This window comes from Carettochelys insculpta, chromosome 3, assembly GCF_033958435.1.
Source record: "Carettochelys insculpta isolate YL-2023 chromosome 3, ASM3395843v1, whole genome shotgun sequence".
Taxonomy (NCBI): Eukaryota; Metazoa; Chordata; order Testudines; family Carettochelyidae; genus Carettochelys; species Carettochelys insculpta.
The window spans coordinates 104140285-104153251 of record NC_134139.1 but is presented as its reverse complement, the minus strand read 5'-3'; the positions used below and the strand labels follow the sequence as shown (position 1 = coordinate 104153251).

Here is a 12967-nt window from a genome sequence, read left to right as displayed (position 1 = left end):
GCTTTTCATGCTACTGTAATGCAAATAATTAAAAACTAAAATAATCAGGTAAATGCTCTAAACGCATAAATTCCAAAATGAACAAGTCTTCTCTGGTTAGTAGTACAGACTTCTTGTTTATGCTATACAAATATAAACTGTAGCATTTGAATAACTGAAGAGTACAATCAAACAGGCTAAATAACTTTATGCTCTTTTCCCTTTCTCCTCCTGATAAAACACACACATCCAATAAAATAAGGTACTGTAATTGCTTAAAAATAGACCATTTAACATGCACTGGACTCCTTTAAATGGGTGATATCAAGAATCACTACAGGTTGCTCCTAAAGCTGGCACTTTCTAGTCTGGCAACATCCCTCTGCCAGCTGGACAAAGGATGCTTCTGGACCAGAGAGCCAGGGACAGAGCGGCAGCATCGCCCAGCTGGCTGCAGGAGGCCTGGCTGTAGTGGCGAGCTGCAGCCAGAGTGCCAGCGAGCCATGGCCAGAGGACCAGTGGAGGTGACCAGAGATCAGGATCATTAACCTCCCCTGCTCCAGCAAAATCCCTCGTTTGGTTCTTCTAAGGTCCCAAGGTTGCAGACCAGGGAGGTGCAACCTGTAATAAGTAAGCCCAGTATATTTTAGCCCTGACTTGCTTTTTATGGATTCTGGGCTGAAAGCAGTACCTTCTTATGAAAGAAAGGATGGATTACTTAGCAAACCTACTTTTTATTGTTGCAAACATGCGGTGCCTGTGAAATCTAGCAATTGCCTACCTAGTGTTTGCAGGATATTTAACAGTTGCATGTAGCAAGTGAAATAAATACAGCTTACATGATATTCAAGGAGATGTAAATAGTTACAGACAACTGTGTTAATTGCTATTTGTATAATAAAACTCCATACATCCAGGATCAAAATACTGATTTTTTAAAATTTGCACTGGTTTGGAACTGGTCATCTAACACCCAGTCGTGCAATCAACTACTTGTGTGCTTCCCTTTACGCATGTGAGTAATCTGATTCCAGTGTCACTGTTCCTACACTTCAAGTTAAGCTTGTGTGTGACCGATTGCAGGATAGAGACATAAATCCACAACAGACAACGTAAATATATTCTCAAAATACTTGCTTAAGCCATGTTTACGTAACAGGTTGTAAAGTAAGAGATTGAAAGACACGGTACAACTCTTAAAACAATTTTTAAAAAAACAGACTGCATATATTTGAAGAATAGATTCATATTCTGGTTCTTAGTAATATTCAAAAAGTGACATACTACACTAGTTGCCTTGTGCAGAAATACAAAGGACTTGTACTGAGATAAAGTGCTCACTGGAATAAAAAGTTCCCACAACCCTGTCTCCTTTCATACACAGAATTAGGCTTTAGTTAATATGAGATAGCAACTAAACCATGAGCTTACAAAAGAAGTCGAGCTAACCACAGGAATCACTATAAAGCTTCACAAATTATGGCTCCACCCTTGCACTAGGATCTGCCCGCCTGGAACCTATGGCTCATGGTTTCCCAAACATGGGAGGCATGTCATCCTCGGGGGGTGGGGGGGGGGGCACGTGAAGAAATTCCGGGGGGTGGGGGTGTCATGAGCCCCCCCCCCCCAACTCTCCCCACCCTTTGCTTCCGGTTCTCAGCCCCTGCCCTTTTACGTGGGTGACCTGGCACAGTCACTATAAAAAGCAGGCAGCTGGCAAAGACCCACATGCAAAGGTGAGTGAATGTGGGTTCAAGAGGAGGAGGAGGATGGAGTTAGATGGGTGGCTGGGGGTGCCTGGTGCAGTTAAGGGGGATGGGGTAAGAGCAGGGTGCTGGTGGTGCCTGGGTTTGTGGGAGGGGAAGGGCTCAGGGGGGCAGCTGACTGGTCTTGTGGGGCTCAGGCAGCCAGCTGGCATGCAGGACTCATGAAGTTTAGCTGGCTGGCCCTGGCATTGCAGGGCTTGGACGGGCGGCTGGATGGCTGGCCCCAGCAGCACGGGGCTCAGGTGACTTGGGTTGACAAGCGGGCGGCTGGGGCTCAGGCAGCTGGCAAGTGGGTGGCTAGCATGAGCAGCTCTGGCAGCTGACACAGGCAGCAGATCAATTGGGGCTGCACCAGGCACCTGCAAGGGACCAAGAAAAACTATTTGTGCTTATTTTCAATTTCAAAACAACATTTTTATATCAAGTTTTTGTGGTTTTTTTTAAATTATAAGTTGAATTTTTTATTAATAGGGAGGTTGGATGATGGTAAAGAGGTGTGGGGGGTATGAGGGTTTCTCAAAAATCAAAAAGGGGGGCGTGATGCTAAAAAGTTTGGGAACCACTGCTATGGCTGGTCTTCATTAGACCAAAGGTTGTGTTACTCTCACGTGATAGTGGATATGCTGTAAATAACCTACGGTAAAACCCTGATGAGAAGAAGGCATTCCATAGTTTCCACATGAACTAGCAGGTCTAAGTAAACAATGGGCTCCTCAAGAGTCTAACTCGGTGGTTCTCAGCCATTCCAGACAATTGGATTCCTTTCAGAATATCTTGTCTTGAGTATCCCCAAGTTTTATACCTCACTTTAAAATGGATTACAAAATCAGACCAAAAAGCTCCCAAGTCTCACAGCACACTAATACTGAAAATACGCTGTTTTCATTTTCCCATGCAAATATAAAATAAATCCCGTGGAATGTAAATATTGTACTTAGATTTGAGTGTATCCTATCTAGTGCAGTATAAATAAGTCATTGCATGAAATTTTACTTTATACTGATGTTGCTAGTACTTCTTACATAACCTGTTGTAAAACTAGGCAAGTATCTAAATGAGTTGATGTACCCCCTGAAAGACCTCTGCCTGTCCTCATGGGGTACATGTACCCCCTGATTGAGAACCAGTAGTCTAACGACCCATCCTCCTGCGAAAGCAAACCAATTGCCTTTTCTTCACAAGGATTTTACCTCGTTAGTTATGTTAGCTATCCCATGGTAAGAACAAACTTCTCTATTGCCCTAGTGAAGGTATATCCTTCCACTTCAAGAAAATGCCACCACTGGAATTACTCTAGCTGTATGCAAAGTGCTAGCGGGATTATGCTCTCTGTAAAGAAAGCTGTCATGTGTCATTACATCACATTTTGCAAGTGCCACTGCATGGCAGTCTAACACTCACACTCAAACTCTGCTTCTCTGATAGGAGCAAATTTCCTTCCTACAATGATACAATTCCTTTGAGAGAGAAAATATCAATCCAACAGCACTTTGAAGGCAAACTAACTGAAGAGAGAGAGAGAGAGAGAGAGAGAGAGAGTGTGTGTGTGTGTGTGTGTGTGTGTGTGTGTGTGTGTGTGTGTGTTGCATTTAAAGTTCCTCATGTGAATGTCAGCCTCGACTTAAGAGTAATCAAAACAAATTAAAAAAAAAAATTACTAAATATCAGAACTTTATTACATAAAAATAATAGGCGAGAAGTTAAAAGGGGCTAATTGCTTATGTCGTCCTGGTAGACTCAACAGAAGAATTCTGTGGACTCTACTGGAATACAGCTGGGTCATAAGCATGGGCAGGTATTTTCCCACCCATTAGAAGATCGTTACAGGGATGGCTTTTTTTTGGTTTGTTTGTTTGGGGTATTTTTTTTGTTTTTGTTTTAGTTCTATTTCATATCTGTCATCATTGGTTTGCTTCTTTACTTATATCAGTTGCCAACGGTCTAATCAGTTAAAGTACTCAAAAAAATTACAGCAAGCAGTTAAAGATCACAAACCTTCCCTTTGCCTTTGGGGGACTGATTTAAAATCATCACCACACTCAAGGCAGGATTGTCAGTCAGTGCAGAACACAACAAAAGCAAGATAATATCAGCTACCCACACAGATAAACACTGGAATCTATAGCCTATCATCCAGCACATCACTGGATTTTCCTTGGCTCTGGGCTCCTCTTCTTTCCCATACCTATACAATAAAAGGCATCCTACAAAGGAAAAATTCTATAGTGCATTTTGGGAAAATCTGTGCATCTTCCACATGATTAAATGCTAACAACACGCCTGGAAAACATACCCACAAAATAGCATGAGGAGCAAGACAATCAGGTAGGTTCTCGACCACAGAGAACTGGGAAGAAGGAAGACCAGCCAAACTAGTTACAGGAATGGTTATGGGTCCCCATTTCACAATGCAAAATTTGTACACCAGAATTGCTTTAATAAGGCAACCAAGTGCCAACTCAGACTGTAAGAGAAAACAACTGAATATTGTAACAGTGCTGTATGCTGACATTGAACAAGTTTACAGCTAACATCACTAACTTCATATATACTTCTTTAAAAGCTGTAGTGTTGAAAGGGCTTCACATAATAAATTCACAAGCTGTACATAATTCAAACTGATGCACTATATTCCTACTCATGTCATTAGCCTAGAACACCGTATAAGTAACCCTCATGCTAAAGACACTGTAAAGAAAAAGTATTTTTATCAATTGAAATAAGTAGAAGGTTTTTTCAATAAAATATTTCTCACAAATTATTTTTACCAAGCTATTTACTAGGCTGTCTATGAAATTACATAATGTTATCATGGATACCCTTGTTTTCCAATCCCTTCTACTTCTTATTGCTTATTAAACCTACTTGTTATAAAATAAAAAACAGCCCTGTAGCACTTTAAGACTAATAAAATAATTTATTAGGTGATGAGCTTTTTGTGGGACAGACCTACTTCTTCAGATCTGGAAAATTCAGAATTTTTACTCCAGTTTTCCCAGCTGTAAAATGAGGGTAACATTGATCTACCTAGGATCAGACATTTGCAGAGCACTCTGGAAACAACTCCATGCACTATGCCATTTTATAGAAATGAGAACATACTTCAGAAGGACTCCTAATGTGGCAAAAATCAAATTAAAGTTTCTCCATTACATTACTACACTGATACGATCACAGAAATGAAATCCTATGAATAATCTAGCCTGCTGTTAATTGTTATCACCCACTCAGCAGTTGACTTTTGTTAATAATTCTGGAGAAACCCTTTAAATCAATTGCAACTGTTGGGTGGATGGCATTTCTCATAAGGAGAGATAACATGTTTTTAAAAAAGAAACAACTGAAACTAAAATGTGGATGACTACTTCTTCCTTCCCCACAAGCCTCCTCTTACCTTGTGGCCAAAAATCTTAAGCACCAACACTGAGAATACATGTGCGCATGAGTAACTTTACTCAGGTGAATAATTGCATACTGGCTACAGGACTGCTCTGGTGAGCAACATTGCTGGAACTGCCAATCATGAACAAGGACAAAACATAAACCATCCCCCCACCCCACCCCCCGAAATGGGCTTTAAAATAATACATTTAGCATTGTACAGTCTGCCTTCTAGTACTGGAGCCTTTAGGATTCACGTTTTCAAGCTATTACCCACAAGGCTGTGGCCTGGAAGCTTACTTTATTTATTTTTAACGAGAGCTGAGATGCTCATGTAATAACATGACCCCAAGAGCTAGGAGTTTAAGAAAAACACTGAACATCAGAAGATTTGGAATAAAATTTCTAAGACTTGGCCACACAGCTATTCTTCATGCATGTGTTTGTGGGGACTGAGCTTTTAGCGAATCTGACAAATGCATTTTTTGATCTTATGTTTCACCCCTAAACAAACTGTTTACACATTCAACCTCTTTTTCCGAATTCTTCTAAGAGGTTGGCTTTATAAAGCTCAGAGATCCTGAGAATTTTTCTTCCTTTGAGAAGCTGAGGGCATGCAAGGAGTACTATCACTTCAGCTCTACATACATGCTTCCGCTTGTATTTTGGATTCACATGAATTCATATTTTTCAAGTGGGGAGGAAAATACATTGCGTAAAGATTACAGAGTGCCTGTTTAATTGAGGCCATTATTACAATGACCAGATTTAATTACATTTTCAGCAACAAATAATTTTCATCTTTAAAGGAACTAAACTTTCATATGCATTTCCTGCTCTCTCATATAACCCAATCTGTGCTCAGAAATACATACATTATATTAAATGGCAGCCTGAGATATTGTCAAATTACTGCAAACTATAATTTTATTTCAGGAAATAATTTAAAGTTTCATACTGACAATGGAGGTATTCCTTTAAAATATAAAAGGTGTCCATGGAGCTACAATTACATTAACAAGGTTCTCTTCTTATACTAGCATTGAAGAAGGAAGTACACAAGTCAATTGTCTATGCCTCACCTGACAGAGGTATTATTTTTCATGAACTGCAGAGCTTTTTAGCAGGTGAGAAAAAACAGGAAGAGGGAGAACACAAAAAGAGTAGCATGGCTGGCATTATACAATGCATATCTAAAATGGTTTCATACTTTCCCCACCAGATGGGCCTTGCACATATAATTACTGTCCAAGAGAACAGACTAATGAACTGGGTTATTCACCCTCCAAAGTGTGGAGGACATGGGGAAGGAAGGGAGGCAGGAAGAGGTTCCTTTAATCTAGTTAAAGAAATAATCTCCATTACATTTAATCCAGTATATATTAAGCCACCATGTCACATAAGCAACTGTAGAAAATACATGTGAATTGCAGATAAACCTGAACCTCAATATTAAGGCACTCAGAGTTAGCGCTTTGGTTTAGCCCATTGTAAACGAGGCACCTAAGTAGTCTGGAGGCAGATCTAAAATCCAGAATTTCACAATTCAGCGTAGTTTGAGCCACTGCTTTGATCAGACATGAACTCAAGTCAAACTTCTTGATCAAAAAGCCCTACTGGACAAATCATCAAACCATGCCTCAGGTGAAGCAAAACCAACCGTAGCTTGAATTCATTCCCAAATGAAATAGTAGGAAGCTCTCAAAAGGGAGATGCAGTTGACACATTTAAAGATAAATACATTTATAAAACTGAAAAGGGAGGAGGGAGAGAGGAAAAATGAGTGTAGTTTCTTTTGCATAATCACTCTTCATAGCAATGGCTGTTTAGTTCCAATGTTAAAAATACCTTTGCAGTGTCAAGTCTGTCCTACATTAGTACCAAGGCACCATATTCAGGCTGCATTGCTTTCAATGATCAGATCTAGAAATCACTTTGGCACCTTTTGCTCTACTGTGAAAGGTTTAATCCTTACACCTCTATTGCAAGATTAAAGAGCACACAAGAAAAGTCTCATCTGAGTTATTTCTGCAAATAATTACATACTAATAGTCTGGACTCCTACAGACCCTCCACAGAGGAAGTGCAGGAGATCCTCCTAGTGGTGAAAAAATGAGAAGCTTGGATACAGAACAAGTGTTACATTACTGAGAGTAACAGCTAGCACCAAAAAAGAGTTTCTACTATGCCACTTGTGAAAATTAGGACCCAAACATCCCAAGGGGAAGACATGGGCCCCAACCCCCAAAGAATAAGGAATTAAGTCAACTGCTTGTATATATTGTAGTACTGCATAAAAGTGTACTGAGAACGTTCTCATTAAAAACTCGTGACATGCAACATGAGCATCACTATATGATGTACAGACAAATGGTATACAAAGAATAGTTATGTGTACTCAGTAAAATATGTTTTGGGGACTGACTTGATAAACAATTTAAACAGAAGGCAAACAAAGCACTCAATTTAACAGGCATCAGAAAAATCAGTTTGATAAGCACATCAGGCCCACTGCTAAGCCTGACCTTTAAGTGGTCTTCCAGGCCCTTGAGACAAAAACAATGAACTCTGGGAAGCAGAAAGGGAGGAAAAATACTACCCATCACTTAAAAGGAGAGAGGAGACTATACCCTCTGATTCTGTGAATGCTGGATTTTCCTGCCAGAATGGCTGCAAGTGCGGTAAATGTAGCTTGATTTAAATAAGAAAACAATTTAGGCAAAGATGGGAGGTTGGACACTAGAAAGTGTATTTTATTATTTTGGTAACTATAAACATTTATTTTTCTTTTGCTTATTATCACTAAAATCTACGTGCTTTATTAACAGATTTGCTCTTGGATTACTCAATGATGTTATATTGAAGTAAAGTGTGAGTCTGCCGCTGAATCAACAGGCTGCTGCTTGTCTTTGGAAGCAACAAACAATTTTTATGAAGGGACAGTAAGAGGGTCTGGATGTTACTGAGATATGACTCTGGAGAACTCAGGAACTGGGGTTCACTGGTTATTACCTGCCAGGCAACATTAAGACTTGCAGGATCTCAAGAAAGTTATCAGCGATGTGGATGAACAGAGGTGATTTAGAGCTGAAACAGTCTGATCTTTAGCAAAGCTCATGCTAACCCACTGGCTTACAATTCTGGTTGCCCTTAGGAGATAATATGTCATATAGTATCATGACTAAGGGATACAGTTTCCCCCTCAGAATGCAGAATATCTCCTATTACAGTAAATAGGATTTACTTGGGCAAACAAAAAAAAAATTAGATTCCCAAAATAGAATGTAAATACAATACTGTTACAACCCAACCTATCAAAACATTTCAACTAGCAAGTAAATGAAGCCTAGGAAGGAAACATATGTAATCAGGTACATTTTAGGAATGCAGCCATTGCATTTTTTCCAAAATACTTTAACAACAGGACAATATATTCAAAGCCCTCCCTAAGACGGGTCCCAGATACTTAAGGATTGCATCTACCTCCACAACACCACACTTCAGAAAGGTTGCTGATCCCTGCCATGTGGGGAGTCACATGAGCACAACAGACAAAAGAACCCTCGTAGGTGCTGGACCTGGACTTTAGTTTTCACTTAGTTGTGAAAGCCAATTTATTTGACTCAGCTTTCCCTGAAGAAATTCTTCACACAATACACACACACTCAAAATACACCAAAACAAAAACCAAGCTTCACACTAACAGAGCTAGTTTTCCTACTGGCCAGGATGTAAAGGAAGGAGATTATTTTATTTTCAAATACTCGACAGGCACTCAAGTGACATGATGTCATCGGGACCTACACACACAGACTACAAACAACCTAATTGCTAAAGTTTAACTCAGACACTTCACACATGAACAAGTTATGGATGAACTTTGGCACTCCAAGCAAGTTTAAGGGTCATTCTTTCTAACAAGGAAAACAATGCCTTAATTGATAAAATGCAAATTATATACAAGAACATGAAATAGTATATTGAATGATCAAAAACATCACTTGGGAGCCAACTCGCATGACAACATTTAAAAGCTATAAGTAACTGCACTTAGAACGTTGTTTTATTTCTAAAATACTTTCTCTGACATTTGTTTTCTTAAATACCTCAAGGAAAAAATAATTTTAATGGCAATTACGATGCAGTGAAAATCTTATATCAACAAATTTAGAACTCATTTTAAAATTCAGAATTGTCTTTTAACCCATTAGTTAAAAAAAAAAAAAAATTGCCCAAATGGATTGTGCATCCACCCTGTGTACAGCATGGGTAACTGGGTTTTCTTTGCTTCTTTGTTTTCTTTTTTTGTTTGTACACACAGAGGCCTTACCTAATACTTGCCCTTTCAGAAGCTGAACTTCAGAATTTCAGTTCATTGTCACAGACTTACAGTCATCACTTTAAATAGACACTCCACCCTTGTACCTTTGCAAAAGGAAGAAGGGAAGGTCTCAATTATATTTGCATGGGTATGTCCTCTTTACTTCTTTTCAGTCACATCACCATACCATTACATAAAACATTTGTTTAAAATATTTAGTTTGCTATGCAAATGATTTCAGTCAACAATCAGCATTATGCCCTATTTGTACAATGTTTTTAGCAATGCCTTCACTTCAACATTTGAAAACTCCAGCTATATCCTAAGGATAAGGTGAATACAAACTTCGTAACAAAGGAATTATGGGGAGCGGAGGGGAGGGAAATAAAGAATGATTTATTCAACTCAATTTAATATAGACCACACTGAACATGCCAAAGAGGCAGTCCCTTTCCTGCATCTGACTGTAAGCCACCTGCATGCCTAAAGCAACAGCAGCAGTTGATCCGATTATGTAACCCAAACTCTCCCAGCCTCCTCACCCCTCAACCAAAATAGAACAGTTTTTAAATGCTCTTAGGGTGGATATACCTCCTTATAATCAGTGTAAAACCAGCCTTCCACCTCCCTCTGCACAAAACACAGAGCGGCCAAATTAAGATAAGAACATCAGCGTTTAATTTGTTTGCTGATTTTAAGGCCAGAAGGGGACCATTATGGCCAGCCAGGCTCACCTCCTGTATATTATGGGTCATAGACACTCACTCTCTAATTTCTGCATCAAATCCATGATTTCTGATTGAACTAGATTATCACATAAAAAGACATCCAATTTTCATTTAAAGATTTCATTCAAGTGAAGCAGCATCGACCACTTCCTTCAGTAAATTGTCCCCAGGGTTCATTACCCTCACAGTTGAACAAATAACTATTTCTAGACTGAGTTTGTCTAATTTCAGTTTCCAGACACTGGATCTTGTTATGCCTTTCTCTGATAGATGAAAGGCCCCTCTGCTATCAAAAGTCTCTTTGTGTGGGTTTTTAAAGAGTGTGATAAAACCCCTCCTAATTCTCCCTGATAAACTAAATATACAGAGCTCTTTTACTATCTCACCATAAGGCAGGCTTTTCACATTTCAAATAATATTTGAAAGGGTGCAGACCATCCTTCAAACAAGGACAGTGAAAATGGATGCAGTATTCCAACAATGCCGTTTTCCATATTTCCATTCAATAATTCCAGCGTAGCTCCATATTCAAAGATCACAGTAGCTCTCCAAGTGGCCAAATCTCACAGGGGACTTGTGTTCGGTAGTCATGTTATTGCATCCATGATTAACTATGCTTCTGAACAAACTGCTATATTTTAATGTTAAAAGTTTTATCGTATTTTAAAGTACCCAAAGTCATTAGCCCACATTAGGTGACAATGGCCTTTACATTTCAGATGTATCGGTTTTGGATTTTTTGCAACAATAGCATCTTTAAACATATATATGTAGCAATCACCCCTAAAACAGCCTGCAGCTAGGCACTTTACTACACTGGAATAGCTTTAGTACAGTATTGTATATGCTTAGGGTGAGGAACACTGCCAATAACACAAATTTGATTACTGCCCATTGTAATCTCCCATTTTAATGGCATCCACTGCATTCGCAGGCATACATTTGTACAGAAAGCTTTCAATTTAAATTGAACAAACATAGCAGCACTGCAATTAAGCTGCAAGACACGCCTCTAGATAAAACACCGGCAATCAACTGCAAAGACCTGAACTGATGCCCCTTTCATGAAAAGGGGACGAGTGAGATAAAGTGGCTCGGAGCCTGACAGTGAGCGCGAGAAGCAGGAAATGATCACCCATACATCCTGCCTTATGTACAGCCAGCGGGGGACCACAGGCTGGTGGATCAGCCTCGCCGTGCAAGCGGAGGGAGAAGCCTCGCCGTGGAGCAAGCGGCTCCACTCTCCCACCCCAAAGGGGCTGCGCCGAGCGACTGCTGAGCCGTTTGGCGCGGGTGGTTGTGATTTCCTGGCACCCCCCGCGCCGCGAAGCTTTCTCCGCCTCGGGCCGGATCCTCCTCCTCCTTCTCCAAGTCAGGGGCAGCGGGCGGGGGCCGAGCGGAGCGCCGTGCACCTGTTGCGGCCGGAGGAGGGGGATGCCGGGCCCCAGACCAGGCCAGCCCCCGGGCGCTGCGGGAAGAGGCTGCAGCCAGCGACCCCTCGGCACAGGCTCGCCCCGCTCCCGCAGCCGGTTCCATCCCAGGGGAAGGGGGATTAGAACGCGGGTGCCCGCAACGTTCCGCGCAGCTGCCTCCCCACCGCCGCCGCAGGGCTGCGCTCCCGCCTGGCGGGGCCGGGGGTCTCACCTGCAGGGCTCCGGGCAGCGCCGCTGCTCCCGCCGCCGGCTCCGGCCATTCGCGCCTCCGCCATGTCTCCTCCGTGCGCCCCGCCCGGCGGCCAGGTGAGCGCGCCACGCAGCAGCCGCGGGGAGGGCGGGGGAGGGAGCAGCGCCGCCTGGCGGGCAGGTGTGGCAAGGGGCCGGGCTCCTGCCCGCCTCGGCTCGGGTGGTGGTGCCAGTGGCTGCGTTCGGGGGTCCCCATCCCCCGCGGCTGTTCCCAGCGCCTAGCCCCGGCTCCCAGCGCTCCTCACAGGTGCTGGAATTCGGGAGGCGAGAGAGGCGGGTGCTGCACCCCCGCCTGCAGCGGCTGCCATAGGCACGAGGTTTGCAGCGTGGGTGGGTGGCTCAGCCCCCCACCGCGCTCCAAGCCCCTTGGGGTCTACCCCCTGGGGTGGGCAGCAGCAGCAGCAGCCACAGCCTGCCTGCTGGTCACGCTTGGCGCGCCTAGCAACCCACCCCGCAGAGCTGCCGGGGGGAGGGGTGCCGGTGGCTGCTGGCAGAACCGGGGCAGCAGAGGGGTAGGTTATGGCCTCAAGCTGTACCACGTGAGCTCCTTTAGGGACACAGCGGCGCCTCGATTTAGGCACGGGTTGCAGCTCCCCCACACATGGCCTACCTTGAAAGTCGCGCAAGTCGACGGGCACCTGAGCAGAACGCAGGGTGTGCAGCCCGAGCACCTAGAGCTCCTTGGGGAAGGTAAGTCCCGGGGTGGGGCAGGGCTGCAGGGGCGGCGGGAGGCGATGAGTCGGTGTTGAGTGTGGGGGTGGGGGTACGCGTGGGCGTGGTGAGCCAGAGCTTCCCCAGAAGATAGGAGGAAGTTAATGCAACCGACTAAGCCCTGTAAGATGCTAGTAACTGCTTTACACCCCCAAGCAGCGGAGGGCTTCACCTTGTGTTAGATGTAACATTTCAAGGGGCTTGCATGTCTTCAGCAGGCCTCCCAGACCTATTCCACTCCTCAGACTGCCCTTTCCTGGGGGTGTAGCCTGCACATACCTATCAACCACGTCCCAAACTTGTTTTCTAGGCTGGGCTATTTCAGAGCTTCCCTCTCAACCCTCTTCTCTTCCCCACCTATTTCTAATCTGGTTGAAGGTAATTTGATGCAGGAAGAGT

The 12967-nt window shown here is 43.0% G+C and overlaps 1 protein-coding gene across 5 annotated transcripts in view; it reads right to left on the bottom strand.

Moving 5' to 3' along the window:
• Positions 1 to 12411, bottom strand: part of MAP7 (microtubule associated protein 7) — a 179118-nt gene extending 166707 nt beyond the window's left edge. Inside the window, exon 1 of one of the 5 annotated variants that reach the window (XM_074990495.1) lies at positions 11820 to 12411. In XM_074990495.1, the coding sequence (XP_074846596.1) occupies positions 11820 to 11883 (64 nt within the window). In that variant the 5' untranslated portion in view covers positions 11884 to 12411. The remainder of the gene's footprint in view (positions 1 to 11819) is intronic. The other 4 variants (XM_074990493.1, XM_074990497.1, XM_074990494.1 and 1 more) reach the window with 4 other exon arrangements.
• Between the last annotated feature and the right edge of the window lie 556 nt (positions 12412 to 12967).